Source organism: Manis javanica, chromosome 10, assembly GCF_040802235.1.
Source record: "Manis javanica isolate MJ-LG chromosome 10, MJ_LKY, whole genome shotgun sequence".
NCBI lineage: Eukaryota > Metazoa > Chordata > Mammalia > Pholidota > Manidae > Manis > Manis javanica.
This window is the reverse complement of record NC_133165.1, coordinates 36,151,497-36,168,517: the sequence shown is the minus strand read 5'-3', so window position 1 is coordinate 36,168,517 and position 17,021 is coordinate 36,151,497. Positions and strand designations below refer to the sequence as shown.

At 59.0% G+C, this 17,021-nt stretch overlaps 1 protein-coding gene across 4 annotated transcripts; it reads right to left on the bottom strand.

Annotated features, from left to right (window-relative positions):
• Window positions 1–195: 195 nt before the first annotated feature.
• Window positions 196–16,610, bottom strand: STX1A (syntaxin 1A). Of its 4 annotated transcripts, none has more exons than XM_037003040.2 (10): window positions 16,521–16,610; window positions 8,996–9,073; window positions 8,555–8,654; window positions 5,638–5,712; window positions 4,818–4,891; window positions 4,625–4,733; window positions 4,478–4,551; window positions 3,596–3,733; window positions 1,906–2,016; window positions 196–1,595 (listed from the first exon to the last, which is right to left on the bottom strand). In XM_037003040.2, the coding sequence occupies exons 1-10, from the start codon at window positions 16,548–16,550 to the stop codon at window positions 1,518–1,520; spliced, it is 867 nt and encodes a 288-aa protein (XP_036858935.1). In that variant the 5' UTR covers window positions 16,551–16,610; the 3' UTR covers window positions 196–1,517. The 4 variants fall into 4 exon arrangements, 3 of the variants coding, with proteins under 3 accessions (XP_036858935.1, XP_036858936.1, XP_036858937.1); XM_037003041.2 differs by having other exon boundaries at window positions 1,508–1,645; XR_005057155.2 differs by lacking the exon at window positions 196–1,595 and adding an exon at window positions 3,180–3,297 and having other exon boundaries at window positions 1,906–2,098.
• Between the last annotated feature and the right edge of the window lie 411 nt (window positions 16,611–17,021).

Genomic DNA, 17,021 nt, shown 5'->3' with positions numbered 1-17,021 from the left:
ACGGGGGGCATCCAGTGGTAGATGTGGGCCTGCAGTGCAGAACAGGTGCAGACATTCAGGGCTGTGGCAGAGGGGCTGAAGGGGCTGGCAGGTGAAGGCTGAGGGGGAGGTTGGGATGCTTTGCCTCCAAACCTCTTTTAGGGCCACACACCCTCAAGTTCTCATGGCATTACAACAGCAAAGATCTAGTGCAGAGGCGTGGTACAGATACAAATGTTTATTCTACATAAAAATTTCACAAAATGGGCAGCTGGTTATACCAAGACCTTTGGTGAAGGGGTCGAGGGGAGAGCTGCTGTGAAAGGCAGCACAGACCATGGTCAGTCACTGGGCAGGAGCGAGCTGAGGCGGCTGGGCAGACGCGGCCCCATGCCCTGCATGTACTCGCATGCACACTCTGCCTGCTGAGGAAGAAGGGTCTTGGGGTAGGGGCACGTTTCTGATTTGAGAAGCCCAGAGATGGTGGGGAGGAGAAAGGTGCTCCTCTCCGGCTGGCTGCTGAATACTGCATCCAAGACACCTGACACCCATGTGGCACATCAACGGGGACAGTAAGGGTGGGATGTGATTGCAAGCCTGAAGTGAGATCTGACTTCCCAGAGCACAAGAGAGCAGGGACACTGTCCCACACATGCAACATACGATGGCTTGAGAACTTGACCAAGGACTGCCAGGGAGAGTGGCTGGCCCAGGCTGTGGGTTTCTGCCCCAGCAAAGGCCTGGGGCCTGCTCTTGTCTCCCCAGCTCAAGGGCAGCTAGAGACCAGGCAACCAGATGGCCTCTTCCAGAATGTTACCTGGGCTCAAGCATAGCCCAGAGGGGTTGCTCCTGGGACAGCAGGAATGTGGGAAGGGAGGCTGAGGCAGCCAAGACCTAGAGGACTCTGCCCCTTGGCAGGGAGGGAGCTTGGTCTTGATAGGGCCACGGCACCTGCCTCACCTGCCTCCCTGGCAGTGACTGGCTCTTAGAGGCTTAGGGCTGGGCTGCCTCTCAGGGCCACCCTTCACCTAACCTGAAAAGCAGCACCATGTGGCCAGCTGGCCCCCACCCCTCAGGGGGCTCAGCTTATGGGGACAGCTAGAGAGGACAGAGGTCAAGGCAGATGGGCTGGTCAATAGGAGGCAAGGTGGGGGTCTAAAGAGAGCGCTGATCCCAGAAGAGAGCAGACCCAGGCTGGAATGGAATTACCGAAGGCAGAGGAAGTAGGGTGAGGACACCCTGGGCAGCCCTGCCTGGGAAGGGCAAGGTGGCCTGGGCCAGGGGCCTGAGTGTTGTCCCTTGCTGACCCATCCCTGCCCCTCCAGCTGTTTCCCAACCTAGCTTCACTCTGCCTTTCTGGACACACACATTTACAAAGATCATGCACACGATGGCTCAGGGCAGGGTAGGTATGAAGGGCCCTGTGGCAGAGAAAGGAGCAGTACAGGGTGGGAAGGAGGGGGCTCCGAGTCAGAAGGTAGCAGCAGCCAGGGGGCCTCCTCAGGGTGAACCATTCAGAGTGGCGGGTGGGCTGGTTCCTACCCGAAGATTCCCCCAAAGGTGGAGGCAATGACAATGCCCAGGACCACACAGCAGATGACGATCATGATTTTCTTCTGCGCCAGGGAGGCAGGAAGGAGAAGCCTCAGTCAGCTCACGGGAGGGGCTGGGGGGGTGGGGAGCTGCTATGTATACATGAGGGTGAAGGGGCTGAGGGCCTTGAGAAGGGGCATGAGAGTTGGGGATGGAATTGGGGGAGGGTGACAGCCCCAAAAGGGTCTAGGGAAGTGGTTATTATGGGGAGCAGAAGGCCTGGGAGAGGGGTGAGAGCTCTGTTCAGAGCTGAGAGGCGGGGGAGGGACTGTGACAGGATGGGGACTTCAATGGGTGCATGGGGGATGGGAGCTCAGGGCTGGGGCTGCTCACCCTGCGTGCCTTGCTCTGGTACTTGACAGCCTTCTTGGTGTCAGACACGGCCCTCTCCACATAGTCCACAGAATGTTCCACGTTGTACTCAATCCTGTCAATCATCTCCCCCTGCAGGGCCCAGGCACCAGAGTTCCAGAGGGCGCCCCTCAGGACCAGGAGGGGGCTCAAGGTAGGACTTCAGGAAAGCACCCTGAGGGGAGAGAGAGTAAAGGGGTGTGTGTGTGAGGAGGATGGGGTACAGCTTCTCACCTGTGTCCTTTGGGCCCAGAGCTCTGGGCAGCTCCCACCTCTCCCGGCAGAGCAGCCATGCTGGGGAGGAACTGGCCATGCGGCCTCAGCCAGAGGGGTGGGGGCCATGCAGAGCACTCTCAGCTGGGGCCCTGACCCCTGGGGCCAGAGGATGGAGCCAGGCACAGGAAGGCAGGGCCAGGTGTGGGCTGGCTGGAGTCTGGCCAGAGCTCCCAAAGTGGTCACAGCGAACCCTCTACTCCATCCTCTCTAGGCACAATGGTTCTGTCCAGCTCTGTCTTTGGGATTCAACCTTTAAGATGCCCCTACCCAGCCCCATAGCCCTCTTGGGTCCCAGGCAGCCCACAGAGGCCACTCAGTGACACTACCCACAACTCCCAGCAGCAGCGTCTGACAATGACCACTTTCTCCAAGTTCACAGCTCCCAATCGCGTTCACATCACCCTGATCTCTCACCCAGATGGCAGCAATGGCTTCCTCATGGCCTTGCTGCTTCCTCTTGGGTCATGCCAACTCCCACACTTATGACCCTCCAGTCCAGCACCACTACCAAGTCCCCCACATCTACCTCACGGGCAGCCACCCTGGGCTCCAGCCACCCAGCGACCTCCTGCTCCTCCAATAAGCCAGGCTCTTGGTCAGTCTCAGGACTGGGATGTTGCTGGCCCCCTGCCGAGCCAGCTCTCCACTCTTCCCCTGGAAGTCTTCAAAGCTCAAATGCCACCTCCTCAGAGGTTTCTCTGTCCTCCCCACCCATAGTGGCCACCGCAGGTACTCTGTCACAGTGTTCCTTCAGGTGCTGCTTAAGGACTAGTTGCATTAACCTCACCCTTGAACTTGTTAGAAATGCAAATTCACGAGTTTGACCTACCTACTCTGACCTATCCATCTCCAGGAATGGGGACAAAGAAACTTAGGAGCCCTCCAAGTGATTCTTTGGCACTTTCAAGTTGGAGAACCACTACTTTACCACATTGCCCCCTAACCCCTGCACAGCTGCAGGATACCCCACTGTCACTCACTTGTCCTGCCCTTTCTCCCAACAGACATCAGCTTCAGGAAGCAGGCCCTCAGCTGTCCTGGTCACCACTGTACCTCCAGCTAGAAAAGTGCCCATCCACAGGGCCCAGGTGACAACAGCTGGTAGTGAGTGAATAAGACAGGATAAGGCTGGGTGTAGGTGAATATGGTCATGCAGGGCCTGGGGTCCTGGAGGGCCAAGCAGAGCCATGCAGCGTCGGGGGCCTGGTGGCAGAGCCATGCAGAGGAGAGGGTCCTTCAGGGGGGCAGGGCCCTTGAGGCAGTTTTTAACAGCAGGCAGTTAGTTACCTGGAGACTCGGTCCCTCCCAGGCAGGGCAGCGTGTTGGGCAAAAAGGGCAGGGGTTAGTGCAGCCCTGGCGCTGAGGCAGGCTGGAGAGGAGTGGCCCGGGCACTCACCTGGCTCTCCACCAGCATGGCCATGTCCATGAACATGTCGTGCAGCTCACGGATACTGTTCTCCAGCTTGATGATCTCGCTGTGCCGTGTCTCTATCTCGCTCAGAGCCTGTTTCGAGATGCTGGAGTCCATGATGATCTGGGTGGGGGCGGGGGACAGGGACTAGGACCAGGCCGGCAGGAGGCCAAGGGAGAAGGCAGCTGGGATGGGCCACAGCTTCCTTTGCCCAGCCCTCCCCCCACCTCCTGACTGGTTCTATGACTTCATTTCTCTGAGACAGCAGACTTCCCACCTGTATATGGGGCTACATACTGCCCACCTGTGCCTGTGGCACAGCAACTGCTCAGTAAGTGGTAGTTTTCATGGCCAGGTTGTAGACCCTGCTGACCGCCCCAAGGGCCAGGCCCTGAACTGCTGTTCTCCCGGGCCATCCTCCCGTTCTCCCTCCCACACTGAACATCACTGCCCCTCCCCTCCCTCCTCCTGGACCCCACAACTCCAAGCTGCCTCCCACCCTGTGTGCCACCTTCAGGAAGCCCACCCACCCTCCGCTCAAAATTCACTTGCACATAGAGACGACCAAAGATGTGTCCCCCAAGAGAGGAAAAGGGTTCTGAGGATGGCGGAAGGAACGCCCTGGCTGTGGCAAATGGGCAGGGGCAGCAGGGAAGTGGACCCAGCTGGGATGAACCAAGAGGCAGGTGTCTTTAATTCCAGCCTTGCCACTAACATTTATGTGACCTCGGTCTGGTCCCTTCCCCTCTCCGGGACTCAGCCCTCTCTAAAACCTGCCTTACGAAGTAGCTGTGTCCCACTACCACCCAGACCCAGCACTGCACACACCCCAGGGGTCCCTGTGGGAGGGGGCTGGGCCACACTCACCCCGGAGGCAAAGATGGCCGGGTTCCCACTCTCCAGCATGTCTTCCAGCTCCTCACTGGTCGTGGTCCGGCCAGCTGCGGGCAGGGGTCACACTGAGCCCCGCCCCTCACCTTGGCTCCACCCTCCAGCCCCACCCCCTCGGCTTACTGATCTCCAGCTGCCTCTGGATGCGGCCCTTGCAGCGTTCTCTATAGTCCGACTGCGTGGCATTGTACTCTGACATGACCTCTACAAACTTGCGAGACAGTGTGGAGTGCTGGGGGTTCGAGATAGGGGTGCAGGAGTTAGGCCCAGCCCTACCTGACCCTAGAACCTCAGGCGCCTCCAGCCGGGCCCAGACCTGTGTCTTTCGGATCCTCAGGTCAGCAGACGAGCGGTTCAGGCCTTCCTCCTGTTCGATGCTCTGCTCGATGCCTGGGACAACAGATGGCTTCTGAGCCGTACCCTGCCCCCATTCACCACTGCCCCCCTACCCACATACCCAGGACCTGGCCCAAGACCTCCCCTGGAGGGTTCCTGTGAAGTCTGTGAGTGGGGGGTCACATGGGAATCAGAGGAAGGGGGCACGGGGTTCCAATGGACAAGGGTCCACCAAGGGCGCTTCCAGGCATCATGTGGGTAAACACATGCACATCCACACGTCAGGCCTTGGCACACACCAAGCTGGGTGTGTGGGCTCCTACTATGTGCTAGGCCTGGTGGCGCAGGCCCACCCCGTCTCCCTCCTGCTCAGGAAGGCTGTGCACCCAACAAGGTGCCATGCCCAGAGTGGGAGGGCCGGGTGGCCACAAACCCATAGGGCTCATGGCCCCTAGGCCTGTACATTCCTGGGGTGCACACACCTGAGCTCACAAAGGCACAGGGGGCTTCTGCATTGCACCAGGTGGTGCTGGCCACTCCTTTAACCCTCTGCAGCTGAAGTGGGGGGAATGCCCAGAGGGGGACTCTCCCATGACGAAACCTCATGCGTCTGTCCCGAGGCCCAGCCAAGCGCCCGGAACACATGGGCCTTGCCAGGTGGTATGAGTGAATGGGCACACGATGGCACCCTCAAAGGAGAGCAAGACTCGGTGGACCCCCAGTGTTTGTGAAACCCCTGCTTGGAGAAAGAGGCCTGAGTGCCCCCCACGCCCCAGACAAGGCCTGGAGCCCAGACTCACTCTTTAACTTGGAACGGACTTTGTTTGCTGTCTTCTTTATGTCAGACATGAGTTCCTCTAGCTCCTCCTTCGTCTCTGGGGAGGTAGAAGGGGTGGCGGGTGGACTCTGGGTTCTCCACTGCCTGATGTGCAGGCTCAGCCTCCAGCACAGGGAGCCCAGCAAGGGGCTCTAGGCAGCCCTGGGTCCTGGGTCTCCCCTCTTCCCCTGGCTAGGGCCCTGCCTGTCCCTCTGGTCTTGGACCAGGGCCACATCAGCTGCATGCAGCCTCACCCCTTCTCATGCTGCTTTCCAAGGAGCCTCCCTTCTTCCTCTGCTGCCTCTCCCACCCCCTGCAGATAACAGATGGGTCTAAATTTAAGGCAGAAATAATTGTGGAGCAGCTGGCGATGCTAGAGTTGGCACTGGGGAATGGTTACTTGATACTTGCCTGAGCTGAGGGTGTGGGGGTGCAGCTCACCTAGCATTACCTGGCGGGTCAGGGGACCAAGTGTCCAGCCAATACAGTGATGGGGCTGTGGGCCAGGGAGGCAGAAGCCAGCACCCCCATGGAGTACCCTGGGTGGGGCAGACCTTGTTTTCCCAAATTCCTGTCTCCCACAGGTGCTGAGCTCAGTAGAGGCCAAATGCTAATGGCCCAGCAGGGAGATGGGGGTGGGATGCATGGGGCCTGGCTGGAGCTGATGGAGAAAAGCTTCAAAGAAGTGGGTCCCCTGGGGTAGACCTGGCCTGGAGTGGCCAGGAGCTGGGCTTACAAGGGTAAAGGTAGGGGTAAGTGGTGACATAGTATCTCTGGCACTTGTTCCAACTGGAACCATTCCTCCAAATCTGGCAGAAGCCAGGAGGATGCCCAGTGCACTCCTGTGAGGGGTTGGCTGGCAAAGTGGGGCAAGATGGCTGCTTCCTTTTGGGGTGCTGGGTGGATCAAAGGGTCCTGGTAATGACCCAGCCTCAGGGCAGCCCCCAGGACTGCACCCCTGGAGAAACCATGGCAGAGCTCTTGGCTGTGGCCTTTCTCATCCCCGTCGCCCTGCTGCTTGGGGTGGGGGCTGGGGCTTCTCCTATAGGGGTCTGGGGAGGGGTGTTTACAGGGGTTGATCAAGTGGGGCCCACCTCCCAAGTAGAACGTGGGTGAAGGAGAGGGGGGATTTGAGGAGCGGAGGAGGGTGCCTTATTCATAGGAACAAAGGAAAACTTGGTTACCAGCTGCTCTGACGACTCAGCCTCTTTTGCTCGAACCCAAAATAGCCCAGCCCGGATGGCAGCACCCAGAGAAGGCAGAGTAAGCGTTGGCCCAGGAAAGCCCCCCCACCCCCACTCACTGCCGTCTTTCCCTTGACTTCTCTGTGGGTCTGCTCCACCTCTGCCCTAGAACACTCAACAGGGAGACCCTCCCCATGGGGTTGCCTGTTAGCCCACACTGTCGACCACGAGCCAGCCTGACGGCTCCACTCTCAGCGGTGATCCTGAACTGGTTGCTACTGACTGAATGGCACGGAGAGAAGGGTTGCTGGTGGCACATGGGAGACAAGAAGGGGAGCTGGGCAACTCCATAGCCCCAAGCCCACCTGCCTTCCATCAGGGATAGGCCACTGCCCCGCTGCTGACAGTATCTGCTCCCACAGCCAGCCCCCTTCCAGGAGTGGGATGGACAAGAGGACAGAGTGATCTACACAACCAGAAGTGATCCACATGGAGACACACACTGACCCTGATACACACACAGGCACAAAGACATACCACATCACATGCTGCCACCCCAGGCAAATCTCTGGGCAGGGGCAAAGTAAGGACTTTATCAGATGTATGGATGCCCTGCTTTGGGTGGTCCCTCTCTCTCCACCCCTCCTGGGACAATCTCCCCAGCTCGCCACTGACTCATTTTGTCTTCTGAGGGCCTGGCACCAGGCTTGGTCGGCTTGGCACTGCCTCAAGGCTAAGGAGCTGTGGACTGGGAGGCAGTGTTGGAGATGAGACTGAAATCAAGCCCTGGACACTTCCCTTTGGCCACTTGGAGGCAGCAGGGCTGCACCCTCCTGGTGTTTTCTTACAGGCCCACAGGCTGGGGCCTCCCAGAGGAGCTGGGGAAGCTGGAGAGGAGGTGAGCTGGAGGAGAGGAGCAGCTGGCACATGCCCAGTCTAGTGAGTCCAGGTTGCCGGCCCCCTGTCTGCCTGGGGCTGAGGGGGAGCTCCCACCAAGGGAGGGGATCTCGCCCCTGCATGCTGTCAGCATGGCACGGGACAGCATGGTTATCAACACCTCAACAGGAATTGTGACAACCAGGCCAGGGGAACCTGCCTGGGGACAAAATGGATTGCAGACACACACAGACTCCCTGTGAGGAGGGAGAGAGGTGGCTTTCTGGAGCCCTGAGAATGCCTGGCACTAGGGTACCACTGGCCAGGTGCCAGGGCTCCAGCTCCTTCCAGAAGCTCTGCCTGCTTGGCCGGCTTGCCCTCCCACAGCGCTGAGCCTCAGAGCTGCCATCTGCTCCCCTGGAGGCAACGGAGAGGGAGGGGCTGGACTGAGAAACTGCCTATTGATCAGAAGCAGCTCCCTCCCAGAATCCGAGTGCTGCAGCCAGCCCGTGGGCCTTAGAAAACAACCAGCTTACCTGGGGGTGGGCAGGGGGTGGCCACCTGACCCACCCAGGCCTGAGAAGGGCTGCCTCTCCCTCCATGCAAGTCTGCACGAGACCAGGTCCAGCGGGTGGCACTGGGCACTGACCTCCACCCTGGGCCTGGGCCAGCTATTTCCTCAGGCTTCCCACAGCCCTCATCCGCTTGCCCAGGTACTCCTCAGCTGGCTGACAATGAAGGTTGTTGGGGTGCCAGGAGGCTGCCCACAACCCCTCCCCAGCAGCTCCTCTTCGGAGGCCTGTGGGGCCTGAAACTGGCCCCTCACACCTACACACTTACTCTCATCAGGGTTGGGGGAGGCCAGGATGGCGCTGTGCTTCCGCTTCACCTCCTCCACATTCTCCGAGATCTTGTCAATGAAGCCGCGGATCTCCTCCACCTGTGGACTGAGGCCAGGTCAGGAGAAGAAAGCCAGGGAAGACACTTCTGGGGACCAGGGCTTGCCAGACTGGGGCTGAGGTCAGGACTCAGGAGGAGGCTGGGGCGGGTGGAACTGCTCCACATATCCTTCTAGACTTGTGTGGGAAGGAGTGGGCGGCTCCAAGCCTGAACTTTGCTCCCCTCTGAGCTTCAGTCTATTCTCTCTCACAATGGGTTCATTAATTGGTGTGGGCTGCCAAGCCAGGTCCAGGTAAGAACCCTGGACCTAGCTCAGGGGTGGGACATGGCCACCTGGGGTCTGCCCATGCATGTCATGAGATGGGGTGTGCTGGCTCCCACCTGTTCGAAGAACTCATCCATGAAGCGATCTCGGTCCATGGTGACTGTGACATCATCATCATCATCGCTGTCCTTGGCCTACGTGGGGGTGTGCACACAGAGCAGACCTGTGGTAGGACCACTGGGTCCCGCTGGACCTGGGCCCTTAAACTGTCTGGCATCCATACACAGCAGGCTCTCAGCCTGCAGCTCCAGCACCTCTCCGTCTTCTTGGCAGGGACAAGTCCTGGCTGTGCCCCCAGCTCCAGCCACAGTGAGACTGGGATGACCCCTGGGGACCCGGCAGAAGGAGAGGCCTTGCCTGTCAAATTAGTGACAGCCCCAAGTCTCCACCCCCGGGCCAGGACTCCTTCCCCTGCCCTGCTGCCTGCCCCTTCTCCACAGGACTGGGTCCTCCCAGCAGGCCCCTCGCCCTAGGAGGCCTCGGGAGGCCTTGCCACAGCTGGCCAGACAAGCAAACCTCAGGGTTTCATCCCCTTGCAGTGGCCCTAACACACAGACCTTGCCTGAGACAGGCTGCCCGTGGAAGCCAGTGTTTTCTACTCCCCTGGCCCAAAGGTTTTAATTAAGATGGGGCTCAAAGTTCCCAAGCGCCTTTCTGGGGAGGGTCCTGGAGGAGGAGGAGGCCTGGGCACTACCTCCCTCCAAAGAGGGAGGATGGCTCAGAGGTGGGGCCATCGCACAGCCCCCGACAGGTCCGAGATACTGCCTGTGGGGCTCTGTGAGGTGTGCGCTTTGCCCCTTCAGCCCTCTCGGGAATCTGCTCTCTCCTTGCTAGTCTTGACATAGGACCTTGATCCTCTTTCTTTCCAGGCCCAGCTGGGTTCAGCAGGCCCAAGAGGCCAGTCATGTTGACACTTGGCTTGAGACCTAGCCTTAGGCCTCAGCTACAAGTGCGGGCCCCGCCCCGGTGCCCCAGGAGCAGCCCTACAAAAAGCCACCCCCATCGTGGGGCAGGGTAATTACACCTGACTTCCCAGTACTGGTCATCCACAGTACTGCTTGCCTTATACACCTTGGGTCTCCAGGGTCAGCCCGCTGTGCTGGCAAGGCCAAGATCCCTCTGCACAGTCAAGGCCAGGATGCCCAGGGCAGGTCTGTAACCCCTCAGACTGTTTCTTGGGCCTGGTTGTGCCTTGTTTCTTAGCTGCACCCCATGGGGAAGAGGCATTAGCTGGCCCAGCATTGGCCTCTTCCTCAATGCTCTCATGTCAGGGCCAACAATGGGGCCAGGCTGAGGCCGAGGGGATGGGGAAGTTGGGTCCTGCTGGCCTTCAGGGGAGGGCCCAGGTTCTGGGTGCAGCACAGACACTGACTGGCTGAGGGGCTTCCCCTCTGGGTCTGTTGGCCCCTCTGTGCAATGGGGACAGTGATGCCTGGCTGCAGGGAGGGCTGGCTGAGAAAGAGAGAAAGCACAGCGTGTTCTATAGAGGGCTGTGCCTCTGGAGCTCTCAGGGTCCCACTACCCCACCAAAGTGGGACCAACCAAGAGAGGGGGTTGTTTGGGAGCTCTGTGGAGGCAGCTCTGAGGGGCCCCGCTCAAGAGATCACACCTCCTCCCCAGCAGCTAAATAAATCGTCGCTCCCACAAGTGCCTGTGGTTGCTACCAGGTGGTCCCTCCACCCCACAAGCCCACCGACAGATACAGAGCAGCTAGGAGCCATTTGCACACTTCTAGACTGTACCAGATCCAGGGGTTGAGCCAGAAAAGCACTCCTTAGGGAAACTGAGGCAGAGTGCAGCCTGGAGGAGCCCTGTTTCCCTCCTGAGGAGCTTGCCAGGGTGGGACGTGGCCCCTAGAGTTCCTGCCATTCAGCACCCTGTCCTTCAGGTGCCCAGAGAATGACGGGGGTGGCTGGGGAAGGGTAAGAAGGAGAATTCTCCAGCTCTGCTCCCAGAAAGTAATGACCAGCTAGGGCCAAAGACAAGGGCACTTGAGTTACCAGAGATGAGTCATTGCCAGAGACTCCCGGGATCTGGGCTGGTGCCCCTCTCTGGGGCTTAGCTTGTCCATCAGTAAATGAAGGCATATCTTCTCCAGGCATCCAGCCAGCTCTGACCTGCTACCTCCATGGCCTCCCCAGAAGGCTGAAGGCTGGACTCGGGCAGTTTCTCTAACAGAGGTTGGCAGGAGGCTCTCCTCCAGGCTGTCCATCTGAGGGTAGAGCTGGGAAAGGGACACCTCAGGCCAGGGACTGATGGAGGCACCCGAGTTGGGGTCCACACTGGAGGTGGCATTCAGATTGGCCCAAAGCCAAAGGGAAGGTTTACAGCCTGACCTCACAGCCTTGTCATACTAGCTGCGGCTCCAAGCCAAGCCCTGAGGGAAGCTCCTTACCGAGTCCAAGAGCTTCTTCCTCAGGACATTCCACCCCCACCCATCCCCTTCACCTCACTGCTCCAGCTGGACATCTGATCCCAGTGCATCCCACCGATGACCAGCCTCTACAACCTACCTACTGTCCTCCCTTCCTCATGCAATCTCTTCTCCTGGGAAGGTGACTTTTCTCTCATTCTTAGATACTACCTCCTCCTGGAAGCCCTCCCCAGCTTTCCAGGGTCAGAATCTTGCTCGTCTGGTCCCTCACCCTCTATTCACATCCCTTCCGGAGCCATAGCCACAGACTCTCAGGCCCTAAGGAACCTGAAAGGTCACCTTGGCCTCTGCTTCCAGCCTCAGCTTGCACACCTCCTGGGATGGCAAGCTCACCAGCCTTCTGCCCATCTTGGGCAGCCCCAACTGTTAGGAGGTCCTGCCCTTTCCTGTGGTTCAGCCCCAGGCCACAAAGAACCTGTTGATGAACCCTCCCTGGGCTGGTCCTGCCAGAGATGCAAAGGCAGTATCCACACACTTCCTGGGTTTTTCTTCTCAAGTTGACCTTCCCTCCTCTTCAGATCCTCTCTGGGGCCTTCAGGTGCAGCCCCTGTCCCAGACTTGTTCAGCTAAGCTTGTCTACAGTCCAGGGTTCAGGCTGAATCTGCTATTGACTGTGGTCTAAGCAGTGCCAAAGAGCTGACCCATCCCCTCCCTCTTTTTACATGGTCTACCTCTGTTAATGCAGCCAGAAATCAGTTTAGATGACCATGTAGCACTTCCTGCTGAGGAAAGCCTCAAGCCCTTCCCTACCACTGTCCACCTGGCTGGACTTCAGACTCCAGTGAAGGACCTTCTTCCTGTTTTACTTTGTTATTTCTTCTGATCCTTGCTCCAGTTTGTGCAAATCTGATGGCTCGTGACTCTGCTGCCCCATGTAACCCCTGTACATCTAGGCCAGAGCGCCATGACATCTTTCTAGAAACATCCTCCAGATGAACCAAGAGCCCTAATAAATTCTCACTGGACACTGAGTAAATAAATAGGAAGTAGGATGCCGGCTGCCCCCACCCAGACACACTCCTGACCAAGAAGTAACTAGGAACTCGGCTGGCAAAATCTCGTGTCCACCCTGAGGAGACCAAATCAGAATTTATGGGGGTGGGGCTGGTGATACTGTTTAAGGCCCCTCCCTGCCCTACCCCTGCACCCCCTCCCCCCAGGGCGCAAGAACCCTTGCCTGGTCTCCCTCCTCTGGGATGGGCTTTCAGTTTCAGCACCAGCCTGAGTAATCACGCATGAATGGAGACAGGTGGCAGGGAGGCCCTGCTGTGACCTCCTTCAGGAAGAGAAGATGCCACAGGTGGGCGGGAAGCCCTCAGCCTTCCTCTAGGATGGCCAGACAGCTGTGGTGGTCTCTCCTGGCAGTGGCTCCAGGATTCCAGGATATCTTCCCGGAAATAACAGTGTGATTCCTCCAAGAGACACGGAGGCCAGCAGCCTCCAGGCCTGTCTCTGGGGATGGATGGCAGCAGGCCAATCAGCAGAGTTGATTCATTCCTGTTGAACAGGAGTTGCTGTTGTCTGCCTCCAGGGCTATTTTTTTCTCCCTTATTTTTAATGACTAATCAAAGTTAGTATCACTAGAGCAGAGAGGCCCAGAACTGAGTCAGGGGTGTGTGCGAGGCCAAGCTGGGTTCAATGAAAGGGGGTTCCTCAGTATGATTCCTTCAGCCTCTCCCCATCCTGGGTCCTCCTCCTCCACCAGAGCCCTGCTCTCACAGGGTCTGCCCCTTAGCAGGTCCTAGAGCAGTTCGGGGAGGCAGCTTCAGGACGGGGAAAGAGGCTGGGTTCTGCCCCAGGTGCTGTGTGCCATTGGATAAACTCCTGGCCCTTTCTGAACCTCAGTTTTCTGATTTGCAAGATAGGAGGCTGGCCAAGCTAGTCCATGAAGGCTGTTCCAGCTGCACCCCTGATGACAAAGTGCCCAAATCCATTGTTTCTTCTGGGAAACCCCAGGGAGGTAATGGGAGGGAAGGAGGGAGACCCAACCTTGGGTCTACATTTATACCTATGGTTACATCCACTCTGCAAGGTGATCCTGCTGGCTCCACTGTGCAGATGAAATGGGTATTGAGTGATAAGGCATGAACCTGCCTGGTGTTGACCCAGGATCCCCAGTCTCTTCCCAGCCATGAGAAAGAAAAGGGGAAGAACGGGTGGGCAAAGTGGGGCAGTGGGCTTTCCCATCCAGGCCTGCTGCAGCTGCTCCAGGGAGCTAGGCCCTGCTTTAGAAGAGGTGTCAGAACTACCCAGCCTCTCTGCCTTTACTCGTGACAGCCCCTCCTTCTGGACCACCCGCCCTCCTCCCATTTAAATCTAGCTCTTCCTTCTGGGCCATCCCAAGTTCTCTTCCACCAGGAAGGCTTCTTCCAGGGTCCCACCAGGAAGGCTTCTTCCAGGGTCTAGCTGCTCCAACTCTCCCTCCTCTGACTCCTGCAGCAAGTCCTTTGGGTCTCACATGGCCCAGCATGTGAATAAACACTATTCTGGGCCCAGAGAAGGGTGGGTGACCTCCAAGAAATTCTCAGAAAGAAAACTACGAAGGCTCCGAACTGAGGCTAGGAGGCAGCTGCAGATCAGGTGGGGCTGCCTGGGGCCACCTTGCCACAAGTCTCCCTGGTTGTATGACTGGGCTACTCTTTGCCCTTCTTAGGCCTCGGGATTGCCCTTCTAATCTGAAGGCTGTTCAGAGCACTGAGGCCCCACTGTGTCTGCACACTGAGAATCAGCCCCATGAGAGGTGGGATGGAGAAGGCTGGAGGGCTGGGCAGAGCGCTGAGGAAACAAGCCAGCTCCTTCCCCAAGTGTGACTTTTATAAATAAGCTCCCTTTGCTTTCCTTCCTTCCAAATGTGGTGGTGTTGGGTGGAGAAGGAGGAGGCAGGTGGGAGGAAAGGAGGGTTGGGGGTGGTGCAAGCCACTGTCCCAAGCACCACCTCTGTTCAGCCAGCCAGTACTGGCCTTTTGGTCCATGGGGATTCTTGTGGTTCAAGGGCTCCCCCAGATAAGGAGTCAGACTCAAGAGACCTGTCACCACCCACCCCTCTTGCCCTGAGACATTGGGTTCTATCTCCACTTCATAGATGGGAACCCGAGGCCCAGAGGTAGCACACCAAACTGACCCTCCCCCACCCAGTGTGGGCTTCTGCCAGCTTACCCTCAAGGCTGCTAGAAACCCCAGTGGGCAGGGCCACCCAGCAACGAGCAGCCTCCAGGGCTCTAAATGTTTGAGGGGTGGGATCTGCAGAGGAAGCCTTAGTGGATTCACAGAGAAGTGACCATCTAAGGGACCACCCCGGCTAGTAAGTGTGTATGTGGGCGTGCAGGGGGTGAGGGTGCAGGGGGTGAGGGTCAGAGACACATAACAGAGCAAAATACCTGGGCTCAAGCACCCTACAACCTAAGCTCTCCTGGGGGTCCCCAGTCCAGCCAAGCCTGTGTCTGTCTTCAGGACTAGGCAAAGACCCTTTCTACCATCCCTCTACCATCTACCACGTAAACCACTTGTCCCTTGTGCCTCAGTTTCCCCTTTGGCAGAGAGGATGAAGGCTGATGAACGAGAGACCCTGCTGGATGTAGAGGACTGTGTTACCTCTGACCCCTTGGTTTCAGCTCTCATCTGCTCCACCAGGCACCCAAACATTAGCAAAAACATCACAAGGCCATTCATTGATGAGATAACATTCTTTCTGACTCAACGGAGCTCAGGAAACTTGAGGGCAACCAGAAGGGCTGGAGGAGGAAGTGCTTAGATATTATATATGACGTAAGGGCCATCTTCTTCCTTTGAAATCCCATGGAGTTTACCCACCGGGGCTGGGCATTCAGCCAGAAATGACACAGGTTTGACGGGGTGGGAGCTGGCAGCCTGCTCCAGGTTGCCTGGGAGACAAGCCTGGTATAATGGGGGAGACCTAGGCACAAACCTAGGGAGCCTTTGAGCATGGAGGTCAAGCCTTGGTATCAAAAACCCAAAGGACACTTGAAACTTTCCATATGAGGGGCCCTAGGTCTCTGACTCCAAGCTGGGCAGCAGGGGATGGGTTCTGGGGATCCACTGAGGTAGGGTCCCCCACCGGCTTGTGATCAATGTTGGGGGTGGAGAGGAGGCCTGCCCGTGGGGCTGTCAGCCAGGCGACCAGATGAGACTCAACCTTTTCTAGAGCCTTGATGGCTCCCTCCTCACACTTCACTGCCCCCCACAGGCCCCAGAATTTCCATTTGCCTAAAGTTCTGGTAAATGACAGAGGTCAGGGGAAGTGGGGCGCCTGAGGATGAGGAGCAGGGGCCAGGGGTCTCGGTCAGGGCTGGGAGAGGGTGGGCTCCTAGCGCATCCACCTACTCCCCACACCCCGCCCCAGGAGCCACACCCCGGGGGCCCCCAAAACACAGGTGCAAAAATAGGTTAGGTCGGAATGAGACCAGGGAACCCCGGAAGGTCTGGAAATGCCAGCCGGCGCTGCCCGGAAGCCAGGAAGGTGGACCCTTGGCGGGTCTGACCCTCCCGGGCCTGGGACAGCAGCAGATCCCGATTGCGGCCGGGTGGTGAGCCACAGGTGATGGAACCTACAGGTGATTTAAGGTGATGGGGGCGGCGGCGCGCCCCGCCAGACAGCACCGCGGAGGGGCCCGGCCCCACCCGATCGCCCGGTTTCCGCAGCGCGCCCCGCCGCGGGGCTCTGGGCAGGGGACCGCCCTGGCCCCTTCCCAACGCGGTCCTGCCCTCAGTCTACACCTGCGGTGAAGGGGGGGGCAGAGGGGTCAGTGATGAGGGGACAGCGTGGGGGCTGGGGCGGGGACGTGACCTGCTTCGAGGGCCGAGGGCGAGTCAGGGTTCGGTCCCGTCACCGATATCCGACAATACCCCTCCGACCCGCCAAAACAAAGGGTGCCGAAAGTTTATTCGCCACCCCGGGTTCCAGCCGCCAGCCCGGGAGCCAACGGGGCCGAGCTCACGCGAGTCCGTGACCCCGAGTGGGTCCGAGGGGCGGGACCCAGAGGAGGTCGGGGTCCCGGGCTCCGCACCGCTTCCTCCCGCCCGGCCGGGGCCGCAGGGGCTGCCGCTGGAGGGGCCGCCGGGGCTGCGCGGGGAGCGGCCAGCGCCTGGGCGCAGGCGGCGTGCGGTGGCGTGCGGGGGACCGGACTCACCGTGCGGAGCTCCTGGGTTCGGTCCTTCATGCTCCCGGGAGTGGCAGCGGCGCCGGCAGCAGCCGAATGAGCCCCGCATGCGCGGCGGCCGCCCCGCGGCTGCGCAGAGCCCGCCCAGCCCCGCCCCGGCCCCCGGGACTCTGGACCAGCCCCCAGCCCAGTCCTGCCCAGTGCCGACCCGGCTCGCTGGCCCCGCTCAGCGCTGGGGTATCGAAAGCCAGGAACCTCGTCCTCCTGAGCTCACAGCACTGTGTGATCCCTGCTTGGGATCGGACTCCGGAGCTCCTGCTCCAACCCTCCCTCGACCCAACTGCTTAGCATCTCTTTCTGGTCCCTCGAGGAATTGCTGGAGATCATACCCCTCCCCTCGAACCCCCTCTCCCCCTCACTCTCCTTGATTTTACTGCCTTGGCACCTGTAGCGCTTCCTTCCAAAAATCTCCTCCAGCCAAAAAACCTCCTGCAGAGTGAATTCCAGCGTCTGAGCCCTACCCTTCCCACT

Bases quoted from the DNA above. Each gene is read 5' to 3' on its own strand.
- STX1A (XM_037003040.2), bottom strand. From the start codon at position 16,550: ATGAAGGACCGAACCCAGGAGCTCCGCACG. The intron at 8,655-8,995 runs GTGGGAGCCAGC...CTCAGTCCACAG, and splicing joins TGGATGAGTTCTTCGAACAG to GTGGAGGAGATCCGCGGCTT. The intron at 2,017-3,595 runs GTGAGTGCCCGG...TGGGCCCTGCAG, and splicing joins CCATGCTGGTGGAGAGCCAG to GGGGAGATGATTGACAGGAT.